Here is a 17,926-nt window from a genome sequence, read left to right as displayed (position 1 = left end):
GGAGTCGCGGGAGAGTTCCTGGCTGAAAGGGAAGCTCACAGAGGGAAGAGTTCAGTGCCAGTCTGCCTGTGGAAATGTTAGCAGAAGCATCTGTTGGTTGGTCCCCACTGGCCAAACGGCGAACATTTGTTTTGCTGAAACAAACGCTTTCATTTAAAAACGTTTGCTGATGAAACCGTCATCTGATATGAAGTTTTCTTCCACTCGGGTTTCTGGGGCTGTGGCCTCCTCTCTCCAGCAGTATTACCCCTCTGAGGCTATAGCTGCTTTAACAACCTCTTCTTTGCTACTGACAGACGTTCTGATTTTATAACCATAATACACTCCTTGAAGCTGAGGGGATAAATATATTTAGACTTGCCTCACCTGGATAAATCACTGTTCTTTACAGAGAACTTAAAAAACAAACAAACAAAAAAACCGTACAATCTAAAAAGTAATTGCAAAATAGTTAAAAGATTAGTGAAAACAAATTCTTTCCTGTGACATTTGCTGGAAAAGAAACCTCCAATGTTCTGCGGTGCTTTTCCATAAAACTACAATGTAGATTTATGACTCTATTCATATTGTTTCAGTCTATTAACTGCCCCTAAATGGTTCTTAATTAAGCCCTTTAAAATAAACTCCAAGCAACTAAATATATTCAGAGAGAAGCAAATTAAAGTAAGTACGGGGACCTCCCTGTTGGCGCAGTGGTTGAGAATCCGCCTGCCGATGCAGGGGACACGGGTTCGAGCCCTGGTCCGGGAAGATCCCACATGCTGCGGAACAACTAAGCCCGTGTGCCACAACTCCTGAGCCTGCACTCTAGGGCCCACGAGCCACAACTACTGAGCCCGTGTGCCACAACTACCAAAGTCCGTGTGCTAGAGCCCATGCTCCGCAACAAGAGAAGCCACCACAATGAGAAGCCCGAGCAACGCGACGAAGAGTAGCCCCCGCTGGCCACAACTAGAGAAGGCCCGTATGCAGCAACAAAGACCCAACACAGCCAAAAATAAATAAATAAATAAATAAAGTTAAGTACAGATAAAATCCTATCGGTAGAAGCAACATCAGGGTACGCCCAGTACTCCGTGCCATTGGGAAACCTCATCCACAATTTTGTATCGTTACCATGACTCTCCAGAGACACCGTCATGGGAATTTTCTGGTGATCAAGTGGTTAAGACTACGTGCTTCCACTGCAGGAGGCGCGGGTTCGATCCCTGGTGGGGGAAGTAAGATCCCATATACCACGCAGCATGGTCAAAAAAAAAACCAAAAAAACCCAGCAAAGACACCATCACCCATGCCTTGCACACACTCAACATGAAAGTTAATGTTGACTGCTGAAGCCAGAGTAATACAATTTACAATTACTTGAGGTTTTTATAACAATATTAAATCTAGAAACTCTTTATCCGTAAAAAATTTTATATTTAAGTCTATCACTTTGCACAAGGTTTTTAATATTTGATGATGCAAAAGCCAACCCTTGGAAAAGGGATTTAAATTATACCTCCCATCACCAGTTTTGTTTCTTTCCATTTAGAAAATCCCTTGCTTTCTTCCATCCTTCCACCTCACAGGTGGTCTAAAACAATCTTAAGAAAAAACAAAAGAGTAGTACATGGTCTTAATATAAGTCATGCTTTCCTATAATTGCTAGATGTATATTAGTAAGTTATATCAGAATAGAAAGTGAAAAAAAAAACCCCACATGTTCTATGTCATAGATTTTATACAAAACACTGTAATATATACTTCTGGCAAATTAAAAACAAAAATGTAGCTATAATAAACTACTAGAAAATGGTATAGAAATTCTTTAACCCTCCCACTTCCTCCTGTACAGAAGCTGACAAATACTCTTCTCTACCCCTCACTTACCTCACTGCTTCTCCTCAGCTCATTTTCCTTGGTCTGACTCGCCTGTAAGGTCTGTTCAGTTCTACTGAACTTTTCCTTAAACTCTTCCAATTTTTTTTCCAGCTGGTGCTTTACAGATGTGGCCTACAAGTAGAAAACAAAGCAAAGCTTCATTTTTCTTTACTTTTTAAATAACTATGTATTCTTAAAGAATAAAAAGGTCATGGAATATAATAATTGATATCATCTATTTTGGTTGAGACCCACTATACATAACAGCTTAATAAGGCCCTAGAAGTTGAACTTAAAATACCGTCATGTCAACCTGTGACATTACTTGGCAGCAGCATATGTTGATGGAATAGGCTGGGTTTGAGGAGGAAGCCACAAGGAAAACAATTAACCACAAAAAAATAAAACAACTAAATAGTAATAAACTAATTTTAAAAAATGAGATAAGAAATAACAAAAATTGAGAAAACAAACTGGGAGAACACATTTGCAATAAATACAACAGAATAAAAACGATATTTCCAAAATACAACACATAAAGCATATCTATGGTTCAATATACAAAGAGGCAAGCCCATTTATAAAAAGACCAAAGGACAGAAACAGAAATGACAAAAGATACAAATGGCAAATCACCTTCTGAAAGAAATAACCTCAATGGTAATCAAGAAAGTGTGAATTGGGACTTCCCTGGTGGTCCAGTGGTAAAGAATCCGCCTTACAATGCAGAGGATGCGGGTTCGATCCCAGGTCAGGGAACTAAGATCCCACATGCTGCGGGGCAACTAAGCCCATGTGCCGCAACTACTGAGCTCGCGCCTCTCAACTAGAGCCCACGTGCCACAAACCACAGAGCCTACGTGCTTTGGAGCCCACGCGCCACAACTAGAGAAGAGAAAACCCGCGCTCCACAACTAGAGAGAAGCCCGTGCACCACAACGAAGAGCCCTCACGCCGCAATAAAGACCTGAGGCAGCCAAATAAATAAATATATATATTTTAAAAGTGTGAATTAAAACAATGATAAGATAACATTTTTCACTCCTTAGTTGGCAAAATTTTAAAAACCTGGACTACCTCCTATTAGGAGGATGGGAGGAAACAGGCCTCTTACAGCTGGTGTCAGGTGAACTGCTACGACTTTTCTGGAGGGCAATTTGGAAGTACCTATCACACGTGAGAACACATATGCCCTCGAGGCCATCAATGTCACATGTAGGAAGCTGTCCTACAGAAGCACCAGCAACACACATCTTTACCTGCCCAATGATACCACCAATGGTGCTACATGAACCTAAATACCCATCAGTAGGGGAATGACTAAATAAACTACAAAACATCCGATACAAACAAGGCTCAGACACTACCAACAGAATGCCTCCTTTTAAACCAAAAAAAAAAAAAAAAATTATACATTTGCGAATGTATATTTTTAAAAGTCTTGGAGGACATCCAATAAATAGTGCATAACAATTTATCCTGGCACAGGAAGATTTTTTTTCTTTTTTCCAAACTTGGACAGATGGATAGATAAAGGAATGACTCTATTAGAACTTCAGATGATCCCTTGTATGTAAGAGATATCAATAAATGTTGGCTGTCCGCATTTCACCTGCATTCCCCCATCCCCAGCTCCTCTGCTACTAGAAATCAACATGTCCTAGGCTGCTATATCTTACATTTGGGAATTAACCTGTATTTTTCATATGAGAACCTAATTGGTAAACCCTCACTTTTAGAAAATAAACAAACACTAAGAAAATAAGTATAACTCTGACAACAGGTGAATACCTGACATATTCAGCATAAAACTCTAAAATGTGTCACCCTCTCAGGGAAAATGGGTGAAGTCAAGAAAAGAATGAATTGGGAATTCCCTGGCGGTCCAGCAGTTAGGACTCTGCGCTTTCACTGCTGAGGGCCCATGTTCAATCCCCGGTTGGGGAACTAAAATCCCACAGGCCTCAGGGCGCAGCCAAAAAAAAAAAAAAGAAGAAAAGAATGAATGACCACATTCCACATTGCTTCTTCTGAGAGCATAAGGCTCTGGATATTTAGTGCTTCCGCATTGCAGATGGAGCAGGAAACTAAACAGACGAGACCCTGTCCTCATGGAAAGATCTGAGTGATGGAAGGAAGATAATATCCTTTTAAATTAATTAATTTATTTATTTTTGGCTGCATTGGGTCTTCGTTGCTGCACGCGGGCTTTCTTTTTAGTTGCGGTGAGCGGGGACTACTCTTCGTTGCAGTGCGTGGGCTTCTCATTGCGGTGGCTTCTCTTGTTGCGGAGCACAGGCTCTAGGCGCACGGGCTGCAGTAGTTGTAGCATGCGGACTCAGTAGTTGTGGCTCGCGGGCTGTAGAGCGCAGGCTCAGTAGTCGTGGTGCACGGGCTTAGTTGCTCCACGGCATGTGAGATCTTCCCCAGACCAGGGCTCGAACCCGTGTCCCCTGTATTGGCAGGCGGATTCTTAACCACTGCACCACCAGGGAAGCCCCAGAAGATAATATTTAAATAAACAAATAACTCTATTGTATGTCAGGTGATAGACTTTATGGAGAAAAATAAAGCAAGGTAAAGAAACAGAAAGTACCTGAGGGCAAGGGTCTATGTAGTGACCACGGGAAGATGTCATTCATAAGGTGACACTGGAGCAGCAAGTCTTCAGATAGTGAAGGCTCACACCCTACAGATCTGTCTGGGGATGGAGCACCCCCAAGAGCAAAGCCCAAAGCTGCCACTTGCTGGGTGTGTCCCCCCATGGCAAGGAGGCCACGTGGACAGGTAAGCAAAGGGAGAGTAGGAGATGGGGTGAGCGGGTAAGGTGGTGGGAAGGCCACCTAGGCTCCTGCACACATTTGGAATGACCTGACTCTTACTCTGAGAAATGGGGAGTAACTGCAGACTTCTGAGCAGAGGAGTGACATGATCTGACCTATACTTGAAAAGACTCCCTCTGGCTGCTGATTGAAAACACACTGTGAGGAGGAAGGGTGGAAGCAGGGAGACCAGTTAGGATGCTGGTACAGAAACCCAGGTGAGAGATGATGTGTCTTAGACCACATATAGAGCTGGAGATGGTGAAAGCAGTCAGATCCAGTATAAAACATAAAGACAGAGAAGTCAGGTTTATTCTTAGCAGGGAGGTATGTGGCACATGAAAGGTTTCTGGGGTAGCCAACAAGATTCTATCCTCTGACATATATAATGGTCACAAGAGAGGCATGCCTTATAGTAATTTATTGTTGTACATTTGTTCTATATAGATTTTGTGTTTTAACCCACAAAAAAGTTTATACTATTCATATAATACACACATATACTCATGCATGAAAATATACATATGCACAGATATACACAAATACACATGCACACACGTGTGTGTGTGTGAATAAATAAAGGTAGAGCCAGCAGAGTTTTAATGGATTACTTTGAGGTGTTGAGAGGAAAAGAGGAGGTGAAGATGACACTGAGGTTTTAGCCTGAGCGATGTGAAGAATGGAATTGCTATTTACTGGGACAAGGAAGACTAAGCAAAGAACAAGTCTGAAAAAAGTTGGAGTTCCATTAATAACATGTTTCAAGTGTGAGATGCCTATTACGTGTGTGACTGGAAATATCAGATGCACACCCACAAGTCTGAAATTCAGACCAGACATCCAGGCTGGAGATATAAACATGGATGTCATCGTCACATGGATGACACAGAAAGCCATAAAAGCAGATGAGATCATTTGTGCAGGGAGTGTTAAATAAGTAAATTATAATTTTCAGTGCTTTGACTATTTGGAAGCATAAATACTTGGGATAGCTCCCAGCTGGTGGCATGACCAAGAACCACTGGAATATCAGAGACGCCCACAGACCTTCAGATCTGAGATCCTCACTCACTGCACTCCTTCTCTAAACAAGAAAACCCAGACCCAGAAAGGTTCAGTTTGCTCTCCACTTTGATACGTAAGGAAAGTGAGGATAGAGCTTTTTTTTTCTTTCTTTAAAGGTATCATATGTCCGCTGTGGTACAGAAATGACATGTATTAAAAAGGGGATGGGGAGGTTAAGGAGGAGGGAGAAATCAGTTAGCACCCTACTTTATCCAGTTCAGCCTGGAGGATGTTGTGCATGTTCTTGGCTTGCTGTAGCTCCTGGGTGAGCTTGGCTTTCATCTGAGTGAACTCTTGGTCCAGGGTTTGGAAGGAACGCTGTTGACGGGAGAGCTCCTAAAAAGCAAAAGACAAATGCATCAAACTGATGCTGGTTAACAAGGGAGATCCTAGGGCGAGACCCATTCTTCCCCCAGGCAATGCTCTTCTGTAAGAGCAGAAGATCATGGGAGCCGGTCTGCGACTACCTAATGATTGATATAGGCAGCCTTAGCACGGGTCCCGGGCATCAGATCCGGGTCTCTGAGCGGAAGAGGAAGGAGTCCGCCAGGAGAACACATGGAAACTGGCCTGTTCCCGCCTCATCCCCGACTTAAATGAATCACCTCTGTTCTGAATTATCCAGGGGCAAAAGAGTAGAGCCGAGCTGTAGCCGGTCACAACTCGGCTGAGAAATCAACACACTCAAAAATGGAGTTTAAAATGTCAAATAGCTTATGCCACTGACCACTGAGAATGACAGGAAGGAAATGCCACCAATTAACTTGGATAATCACACAGGGACACCAGGTTAACATTCCCAGTCACTCTCATTGAAAGACTATAGACCCATTTCAAGGCTAACTCACCTGAAACTGATACCAAGCCTTATGCAAGGGCATCTTCAGCCCTAATTTGTCTGTCAACTTCATTCCCCTCCCCATCAATTACCTTCCTAATGTATTTGCCAACTCACAGCCTTTAAATACACCTGCTGAATGTAATACAATTTCCTTTAGAACACAGAGTGTTTGAAATAAGAAATACAATCCTTTCCTACTTGGTGTCAAATTTCAAACAAATCAGAAAATGTGGATAAAAAAGAACATTCTAAGTCCCTTCTCCAGTCAAAAACTAAAAGATGGAAAAGTGTGAAGGAAAATATAGTGCCTTTTCCGCACAAAGCATTTCCCGTCTAGTGGAACATCCCAAATAATGACAGACACTCCTCTTTTCAAATGATCAAACTAGGAAATGCCGACAAGAACCTTCTGGACAAACTCCTCATGAATCCATTTACCTTACCTCTTGGAACTCTTTTTCTTTTTCCTTGATTTTCTGTTCCAGAGAACATCTGGCACTTTCTGCATTTTGACGCTGACAACTCAAATCTTCAGTCAATTTTTTCAGTTTTTGCTCCAAAGCAATACACTAACAACAAATTAAGACACTCAGTACAAAACAAAATTATTCTTGGAAAGAAGCAAACATTCTGAATTTTAGAAAAATTAGTCCCATGATCTGGTTCAAGTTTAACATAGTGTTTTGACATTTTTATTTCATAAAAAGTTGGGTTTAAAACAATTAGTCAAGTACCAAAACCACTACAATTATTTTAGCACACATAAAATTATATTTGGGAAATATTAGCAAGGATGTAAAGCATTAGACCATTTAAATAAATACTTCATAACTTGTGCCATGAAAAAAGAAATCAGCATGTCTGAATAACGATTCACCTAATGATTTTTTGGTTTTGCTTTTTTTTTTAGAAGATGTTGGGGGTAGGAGTTTATTTATTTATTTTTGCTGTGTTGGGTCTTCGTTTCTGTGCGAGGGCTTTCTCTGGTTGTGACAAGTGGGGGCCACTCTTCATGGCGGTGCGCGGGCCTCTCACTATCGCGGCCTCTCTTGCTGCGGAGCACAGGCTCCAGACGCGCAGGCTCAGTACTTGTGGCTCACGGGCCTAGGTGCTCCGCGGCATGTGGCATCCTCCCGTACCAGGCTCGAACCCATGTCCCCTAGCATTAGCAGGCAGACTCTCAACCACTGTGCCACCAGGGAAGCCCTCACCTAATGTTTTGTTGCACGGGAATGAGAGGTTAAAATGCAGTGATGTTGGGCTTCCCTGGTGGCGCAGTGGTTGAGAGTCTGCCTGCCGATACAGGGCACACGGGTTTGTGCCCCGGTCCGGGAGGATCCCACATGCCGTGGAGCACCTGCGCCCGTGAGCCATGGCCGCTGGGCCTGCGCGTCCGGAGCCTGTTGCTCCGCAACGGGAGAGGCCACAACAGTGAGAGGCCCGCGTACCGCAAAAAAAAAAAAAAAAAAAAAAAAAAAAAGCAGTGATGTTGACCTGCGTAATTTAGAGGCTATAAAATAACCAGAGGGTACCCATTATCCTCATGTGATAGTGTTTTTCAAGCACAACAGATTTTGTGGGAAACTTAAATATTAATATGCATCTTTCCACAATGCTCCCACTATGCCATTTTAAATATCTGGAGGTTCACAGCACTCCAAAGAATATCACAATGGGTTTTAACCAAGCTGCCAAAGGCAACACGAAGAACATGCATTTGCCCTTTTACATAGCCATTTATCTTTTTTTTTAATTGAAGTATAGTTGATTTACAATGTTGTGTTAGTTTCAGGTGTACAGCAAAGTGATTCGGTTACACACACATATGTTCTTTTTCAGATTCTTTTTCATTATAGGTTATTACAAGATATTGAATATAGTTCCCTGTGCCTTACAGTAGGTCCTTACTGTTTACCTATTTTATATATAGTAGTGTATATCTGTTAATCCCAGTTTATGCCTCCTCCCACTCTCCCCTTTATAACCATAAATTTGTTTTCTATGTCTGTGAGTCTGTTTCTGTTTTGTAAGCAGGTTCATTTGTATCATTTTTTAGATTCCACATATAAGTGATATCAGATGATATTTGTCTTTCACTGTCTGATTTACTTCGCTTAGTATGATAAGCCCTAGGTCCATCTATGTGGCTGCAAATGGCATTATTTCATTCTTTTCTATGCATAGCCAGTTATCTCTAAAATAATTTTTAAAACATGAACTACATCAAAATTTAGGATGCTCTTCTAAAATTAAATCTTCAAGTGTTAAAACCCATTCCTCTGATGCTTCCCTGTGGTGTTCAAATCCTTGAACTGCCCTACAAAGCAACTCTAACTTCCCAGGAAAGAATGAGAACAACTCACATTAGTGGGGGAGAAGTCCTGTTCCAAAAGAAATGTGCCCCAGTTTGGCAAATCTCTCCACTAATGTATTTCTCTGAGACTCATTATAGTCCGATTTAGAACTATTAGAACTATTAGAAATTTAACAGAAAATTCAGAGGAAAAGAAAACATTATGTAAGACTTTCCTGGAAGACCAGACACCAACTATTAACTAACCAAAGATGAAAAGATAAAGCTGGTCTGATTTTGCAAATATCATAACTTTAAAATACTGGATTCAAAAAGTAAAATATTGAGCAGTTGTTCAAATTAATCCACTGCTTTGAACATTAAGACACCTTTGTCATTAACCTTATTGTTCTTGAATTTTTAAATCCCTAAGGAAAAGTATGAAAGAAATTATTTCTAATAATAATAAATATGAACTCAACAAATATGTCTAGCACCATGCTAGGCACTGGGGATATAGCAGTAAACAACTCAGACAAAAATCATTGTTGCCGAAATGATGGTCTAAAATTTTGACAGGGACTTCCCCAGTGGCACAGTGGTTAAGACTCTGTGCTCCCAATGCAGGGTGCCCAGGTTCAATCCCTGGTCAGGGAACTAGATCCCACATGCATGCCGTAACTAAGAGTTCACATGCCACAACTAAGGAGCCTGTGTGCCACAACTATGGAGCCCCTGAGCCGCAACTAAGGAGCCTGCCTGCCACAACTAAGACCCATCGCAACCAAATAAATAAATAAATATAAAAAATAAAATAAAATAAAATTCTGACAATTTTCAGGGGGGGAAAAAAACATGCATGGCAGAGTAGATGAATGAACCCTTGGCACCCTCTGCTGGCACTCCGTCAAACTGCAACATATTCCACTATAGGATCTCAGGATCAATCAATTCTTTCTTATTAGAAACAGTAGCTTAAAAAAGAGCCTTTAAGAGTAATTTATATTTTATTTAGATTATTTTTTATGCTGATATTTATGATGCACAATCCATGTGCAAGTACCTGGCCACTAGGTGTCATGAATGCTCCATAATACTCTAAAAAAGGGTCCAGAGCTCAAGTCCTTTAAAAATATACAGCATATGACCCTGGAGACTCAGTGCTCTGAACCAATGAGCTTTTCGCTGTAAAATACGGGTGCTGAAGTCTAGCTTTGCTGCCAGTCCCAGCACTCTGTTTCTACATGAGTTCAAACCTTGCATCCCACACGGTTTGTAAATACTTGGAAAAGAAGCATACGAGAAACAGCGTATGTTCACTAAAGCACACGGTATTGATTTTGGCTAAATTAGCTCCATTTTATTTAATAGGTAGTTCTAATGGTACATCAGGGAATAGCATAAACAAAGCATAATCTGATTTCAGCAACATATTGGACAAGGTCATATTATCTTTAGAGACAAGATGGAGAAAGGTGGACTGAATTTTCAGTTAGGTGGGTTTGTAATTTACAGGAAAAAAATGGAATACAAAAAGCATTGAACGAATGAGTCTTAAGAACTTGGAGAGGAGTCTCCAACAGAAAGAAAGCCAGAGCTATATTCTCAGCACTGTCCTAGTCAAAAATCCTAATTCATGATCTGGTAAGAAGAGACTTCATCAAATATGCTAGCCAGTACAAGGATTCGGTGACCTTGTCACACCAAAACCAACAAGACAAAATGTAAAAGGATAAGTATAATTCTCTTATATGAGAAGGCGTGACTTGGCAGAAGTGCAACTGAAAATGAGCTTCACTGACAAGGAACTTTATTGATATAATAATAACAATTATTATTATAAGTTCACCATGTGCCAGGCACTATATGCCAAAACCTTTATAAAAATTATCACAGGTACTTCCCTGGTAGTCCAGTGGTAAAGAATCTGCCTTCCAACGCAGGGGACGCGGGTTCAATCCCTGGTCAGGGAACTAAAATCCCACATGCCGTGGGGCAACTAAGCCCACGTGCCACAACTATTGAGCTTGCGTACCTCAAAGAGAGAGCCCACATGCCACAACTAGAGAGAGAAAACCCACACACCACAACTAGAGAGAAGCCTGTGCACCACAACAAGAGAGAAACCCGAGCAGACCACACGCCGTAACGAAAAGATCCCACACGCGTCAACAAAGACCCCATGTGCTGCAACTAACATCCGATGCAGCCAGAAAAAACAAGGAAAATAAATAAATAAATATTTTTTAAAAATTATCACAAACTTTACAGCAATCCTATGACAAAGGCATTATTATTAACACCATTTTATTGATTAGGACACTGAAGTTCAGAAGTTAATTAAATAGCTCCAAAGCAACACAACTGGGATGTAGTAGAGCCAGGGTTTGAATCCAAGTCTTTCCAACTTAGAAAACCAAATTACAAACCCAGACTGCAATAAATAATCTGGTAAAATAAATATATGGAGATATAAATATATGGATAAAGAGAATAAATATATGGATCAAGGGAGATCATGTTCCTTCATACATCTAAGCCACAGTTACCAAGAATTTCTCGGTGCAAAGCACTGCACTAGAAGAATTCTAAAAATGAACCTGGACTACCACTTCCAGGTAGATGGAAGAGATGAACATTTCCCTCTACCTCCCACCAAGAATAATCCAAAACCTTGCACATTACATTAAAACAAACATTAAAAAGCTCTGAAAAAAAGAGAAGAAAGATTAACAAGAGACTTTGGAGCCCAAGGAAAAACAAGACAGTGCTGAAAGAAAAAAACTGTTAACCTTTAGAATCCTATACCCTGCAGAAATATCTTCCAGGAATGAAGAGGAAATCAAAACATTCCCAGACAAAAGAAAATTTAGAGGATTTGTAACTACACTAAAAGAATGGTTAAAGGATGTTCTCTAAACAGAAAGGAAATAATGAAAGAAGGAAATATGGAAGGAATCATGAAGGAAGGAACAATAAGTTAATGAACAATAAACATATATACAATAGGCTTTCCATCTCTTCTTCAGTTTTCTAAATTATGTTTGACAAGTGAAGCAAAAATTATAACACTGTCTGATGTGGTTCTAAATGTATGTAGAGAAAACACCGAAGGAAATTATACTATAAATGGGGGAGGGTATAAGGGCAAAAAGAGAAGTAAATTTTCGATAATTTATTAGCGTTGATAGAATGACAACACCAATAAACTGTGATAAATTGTATGTATATATACATTATCTAAAACAATCATTATAAAAGCTCTACCAAGAAATACACTCAGAAACACTATCAATAATTCAAAAGGGAATTCTAAAAAGTGTTCAAGTAACCTACAGGAAGGCAGGAAAAATGAAAGAGAAATGAAAAATGAAAGAAATAAAAAACAAAAAAAAGATGGAAGACTTAAGCCATGACATATCAATAATTACATTGAATATCAGTGATCTAAATATACTAATTAAAAGACAGATAGTGTTTCTAAAAGGGAATAGTGTTTTAAAAGAGTGGATTAAAAAATATGACCCAACTATACGCTGTCCACACAAAACTCACATTAGGCCTATTTTCTAATTTATAGTTAGGTCATACTTTTTAATTTAATAGCATAGATAGGCTGAAATTAAAAAGACAGAAAGAAATACATCATGAAACATAAACCAAAGGAAAGCTACAGTGGCTATATTACTACCAGATAAAGTAGACTTCAGAATAAAAAAAATTACCAGAGACACTGAGGGCTATTGCATAATGATAAGGGTCAATCCACCAAGAAGACATAGCAATCCTAAACGTGTATGGACCGAACTACAGAACTGCAAAATAAGTGAAGCAAAAACTGATAGAACAGAAAGGAGAAATAGACAAATCAACAATTATGGGAGACTTCAATATCCCTCTCTCAACAATTGCTAGAGCAACTAGACAAGAAATCAGCAAAGATACAGAGGAATTCAACAAAGAACGTTAACCAACAGGAGCTAATGACACTTTTAGAACATTCCATCCAACAAGAGAATATACATTTTTTTCCAAGTGCCTATGAAACATATACCAAGATAGACCATATACTAGGCCAGAAAACCCCCACAAATTTAAAAGACCTGAAATCATAAAGTATATTCTCTGAACACAGTGGAATCAAACTAGAAATCAATAACAAAAAGAGAAAAAGCTCCAAACACTTGGAAACTAAACAAGGTATTTCTGAATAATCAATGAGCCAAAAAGGAAGTTCCAAGAAAAAAAAATTTTTTTAGTACATTAAAGAATAAAAATTAAAATACAATATATCAGGGACTTCCCTGGTGGTGCAGTGGTTAAGAATCCGCCTGCCAATGCAGGGAACACGGGTTCAAGCCCTCGTCTGGGAAGATCCCACATGCCGCAGAGCAACTAAGCCCATGCACCACAACTACTGAGCTTGTGCTCTAGAACCCACGAGCCACAACTACTGAGCCCGCATGCCACAACTAGTGAAGCCCATGCGCCTAGAGCCTGTGCTCTGCAACAAGAGAAGCCACCACAATGAGAAGCCCACGCACTACAACAAAGAGTAGCCCCTGCTCCCCGCAACTAGAGAAAGCCTGTGCACAGCAACGAAGACCCAATGCAGCCAAAAATAAATAAATAAATGTTTTTAAAAATTATTTAAAAAAATACAATATATCAAAATTTGCAGAGCACAGTTAAAGCAGTACTGAGAGGGAAATTTATAGCATTAAATGTCTGCATTAGAAAAGAAGAAGTCTCAAGTCAGTAAGCTAAGCTCCCCACCTCAACAACCTAGAAAAAGAGGAGCAAAATAAACCTAAAGCAAGCAGAAGGAAATAACAGAGAGGAAAAAAAATTTAAAAATCAATGAAATTGAAAATAGGAAATAGAGAAAAATCAATGAATTAAAAAGCTGACTCTTTGGTAAGATCAATAAAAGAGCAACAAAACTGTCAAGTTCCTAGCAGTACTGACAAAGAGAAAAATAGAGAAGACACAAATATCAGAAATGAACAGGGAATAAACCTGACCTACAGACATCAAAAGAATAAGGAAATACTATGAACTCCACATGCACAAATTTGACAATTTAGATGAAATTTCCTCTAAAATCACAAAATAACCCAACTCATCCAATGTGAAATAAATAATTTTAATAGCTGTGTAACTATTTAAAAATTGAATTTATAATTTTAAATCTCCCAAAAAAGAAATCTCCAGGCCCAGATAGTTTCATGGAGAATTCTACCAAATGTATAAAGATGAAATAACACCAATTCTGCACAATCTCTTCCGAGAAGAGAAGGGAATGCTTCCCAATGCATTTTATGAAGCTAGTATTACCTCTGATACAAATACCAGACAAAGACAGTACAAAAAGAGAAAACAGCTGAACAACATCCCTCACAAATATAGACACGAGAATCCTTAACAAATTATTAGCAAATAAAAGTCAGAAATATATAAAATGAATTATACACCAAGTATGGTCTACTCCAAGGATGAAAGACATTCAAATATCTGAAAAGCAATCATTGTAACCCATCATATTAACAAGCTATTATTTTATATAACTACACGAATCTATAATTATCTTAAAATAAAAAGGATTAATTTGAAAAAAAAGAAAGAGCCTGTTCCCAGGAAGCAAATAGAAGATACAGGTCTACCTACTACAGTGGTTTTTACCTAGAGATTTTATTAAAGGTAAATTCCATAGGCCCACTTCAGACATGAGTCTAAGAAGATTAATTCTGCAAGGTTCTCAGTGATTCTGACAATTAGCCAAGTGTGGGAACTACAAGAGCTAGAACATAAATAACGACAATAAAAGGGTCATAATGGGGATGGAAGCCAGGAGAAAAGACCTCACCACACTAAGAAATGAGAGAAGGAGCTCACGGGATGGGGAGCAAGTCAAGAGTATTCCAAGAGGCGGGTATGCGGAGCAGAAAGGCAAATGTGAGCAGAACACTGACCCAGACACAGATTAGGTTCAAGAAACACCAAATAACTGCAGTTGGTCCTAGAAGATAATTCGTTTTGCTCTACACTTTTCTCCATATAACACACTATCTACGTGACTGGTACATCTACGTTACGTCCCCCATTATGATGAAGCTCCACAAGGGCCATTCTTTTTGTCTATTTACTCACTGCTGCATCCCCAGGTCTAGAACAGTGGCTGACATACAGTAGATGGTCAATAAATATTTGTCAAATGAGTCAGTGAATGAATGAATAATAGAAAAAAGAGAAGAAAAGACTAGAGAGGTAGGTTGGGGGCAAAGCAACAACAACAAAGACAACCCCCAAATAACGGGCTATGAAGCTTGGCCTTAATTAGAGCCTTAGATTAAATGGTAGGAGTGTATACACTGGATCCCAGGAGTAGGTCTATTCAATTCTATCGTATGTCCTAAACCTCTTTTAAAGCTCCATGACTTTAAGTGCCTCTTTTATATATTAGGCACCTGCCAGGCACTGTACATACATAATCTTTATTCTTCACCACCCTCTGAGATATAAAAGAGATCAGTGACTTGCCCAGGTCCCTTGGCTGGGAAAATGTGCAGTCCGGATTTGACCCCAGATCTACCCAACTCTAAAAGAACTTACTGTTCAACTGCATCAATACCGCCTGGTATATAATAAGGTTCATTACTAATATTTATTTCACAAGTCTAAGTGCAGAGTACTCTTTCCAAAGAATGATATGAAAAAAATGGAGATTTATCAATAACTCATGAAAAGTCAAGTACCTTGGTTGATGCCTGGTCATACTGTGCAGTTGTTCTCACCAGTTCATCCCTGCTTTTGTTCAAAACTTTCTCTTTTTCGTTTAATTCCACTTTTGCTTTCTCCACTTGGAGTTGGAGTTCTTGAAGCTTGTTCACTTGGCCTTTCATTTCTCTTTCTTGTCCTTGCAGACGTAGTTCCAACTCACTAATCTTGCTCCTTAGCTCTTAAATCACAAACAAAACCCACACTTCAATTAACATATATTTTTCACAAAGACATTTACAACTAAACTCAGAATGTATCAACGTTACTCTGCTCTGAAATCTTTGGTGAGTCAAACATAAATCAATTCACATTAAACAAAGAAGCTACTTTAATTGGATTTAATTTCAATGTTTAGTCTTTATTGTTATTTGTATTCAAAAACCCTACAGAAAGCAGGAGAAACAAATTTTCGTAAGTTTTCACAGAGAAACTTGGGGGGGCAGAAATGTTTTTCTAAAGTCGTGAATAGTATCTTATCGAGACTGCAAAAAGTGTACCACATATAACAGCCTGCACTAAAATTACCACTTGGTTTCATACACCCACAACCTAATATATTTTTTATGCCCATATCAATGCAAATGAGTGCTAAGCAGTGAAAAATTCACACTCCCACATTCTCTAGTAGCTTGTCCTCCAGTAAAGAGCAAGACAGTGTGAACCTCCTCTATTGCCAAAATTAACAACAATGTTTTTTTTCATTTTTTTCCCCACATATACACAATATTGGTTCCAATGGCACTGGCCATGGGACAGGTCTCACCAGTGCACACAGATGGTGATTTTCAATCTACCATAGCACTGGAAATTATCACAGTCTGCAGACTAGATTCCAGAACACCACCTGGCACCCTTGGCTGTCAGCAGCAGCGTGGTGCAGCAGCCAAGGTTACAGGTTTCTCCCATACACACAACCTGGCAGCACACAGCAAAGCTCTCCTACAGACACATGCCACACCTCTGGCCAAAACTGGCTTGTTTCATGGGCCACAAAAGGAGCCAGGGGAGAGCTGTGGGGAGTGTCAACTGTAACCCACCTACTTGCCCCGCTCTGGAAAGTCAAAGCCACTCACCCTACTTTTCAAGTCTTCATGGCACCAGCTTTATAGTACAAATAAAGGTACCTTTCCAAATGGTGATATCTTTTCTCATTATCCCAAAGACAGTATTTCACATCACCAGGCTGGGATGTTGATCACTGATGGGTCTAACAAAACACATGAGCACTTTCTAGGGCTAAAAATGTCTAGAAATTTCTAGACTTCTAAAATTATCTCAGGAAAATTTAATTTAGCTCAAGAAGTTACCTTGATTCTGGGCTTTGAATTGATCCAAAAGATGAGAATTGCTAGAATTATCACAGAAACTGCTATTAGCATCTCTATTCCCTATTTGCAAAGTTGATCTACTCAGAGTCACTTCTTGTTCCCCAGAAAAACTAGATGCAGAGAAATCCCTCCTAATTGGAGTTTTTAGAGCACTGGATGAAAGACGACTTGGGGTCTTTTCTTGTTGCCATGAGAACACAGATGATGAAGCCTGATGTCGGGCAATGTCCCGGTGATTCATGGTGCTTTGGGGAGTAGCCTGGCTTGCTTTCTGTAAAAACAGAAACTCTTTAGAGCCCTTTAGAAGTCAAAATATTTAAGACTATGTAGTAGACTCATAGACATAAAAAAGCAAACTTATGGTTACCAAAGGGGAAAGCAGCGGGGGTGGGAGGGCGGGTAAATGAGGAGTTTGGGATTAGCAGATACAAACTACTACATATAATATAGATAAACAACAAGGTCTTACACACAGGGGACTACATTCAATGTTTTGCAATAAATTATAATGGAAAAGAATATGAAAAAGTATATATGTATATATAATGTATATAACTGAATCACCTTGCTATATATACCTGAAACTAATACAACATTGGAAATCAGCAATACTGCAATAAAAAAAAAAGATTATGTACTTATTTTCAAATAGAACATAAAGCCATGCCAAGAAGGTAGTAACACTTCCACTGTGTACCAAGAAAGAACATTCATCAAGTCAAGCGGACCACTGGGTCCCAATAACCAGTGAGGAAATGTTCTAATGGTCAGACTTGGCACTGAAGGGTGAAATCAGTACCATCTGAGGCCCAATCTATTTTAAATGGGCTCAGTTTTTGTATTTATTCTGCATCCCTCATATACTTCATAAAAACACATGTGAGTACTCACTGCCATTTTGAATGCTGAAATTTGATTTTACTTTGCCCCTCCT

At 39.4% G+C, this 17,926-nt stretch overlaps 1 protein-coding gene across 3 annotated transcripts in view; it reads right to left on the bottom strand.

Annotated features, from left to right (window-relative positions):
- The window catches only part of CENPF (centromere protein F), a 61,158-nt gene that overhangs the window by 31,047 nt on the left and 12,185 nt on the right, over positions 1-17,926 (bottom strand). For all 3 annotated transcript variants that reach the window (XM_019918517.3, XM_019918514.3, XM_019918515.3), the window contains exons 6-10: positions 16,972-17,263; positions 15,640-15,842; positions 7,035-7,160; positions 5,958-6,086; positions 1,873-1,995 (exon numbers count right to left, since the gene is read on the bottom strand). In XM_019918517.3, the coding sequence (XP_019774076.1) occupies positions 1,873-1,995; positions 5,958-6,086; positions 7,035-7,160; positions 15,640-15,842; positions 16,972-17,263 (873 nt within the window). The remainder of the gene's footprint in view (positions 1-1,872; positions 1,996-5,957; positions 6,087-7,034; positions 7,161-15,639; positions 15,843-16,971; positions 17,264-17,926) is intronic.

The sequence above is a fragment of the Tursiops truncatus genome, chromosome 1, assembly GCF_011762595.2.
Source record: "Tursiops truncatus isolate mTurTru1 chromosome 1, mTurTru1.mat.Y, whole genome shotgun sequence".
Classification (NCBI taxonomy): Eukaryota; Metazoa; Chordata; class Mammalia; order Artiodactyla; family Delphinidae; genus Tursiops; species Tursiops truncatus.
The sequence above is the reverse complement of the archived record's forward strand: the minus strand, read 5'-3'. Positions and strand labels throughout refer to the sequence as shown.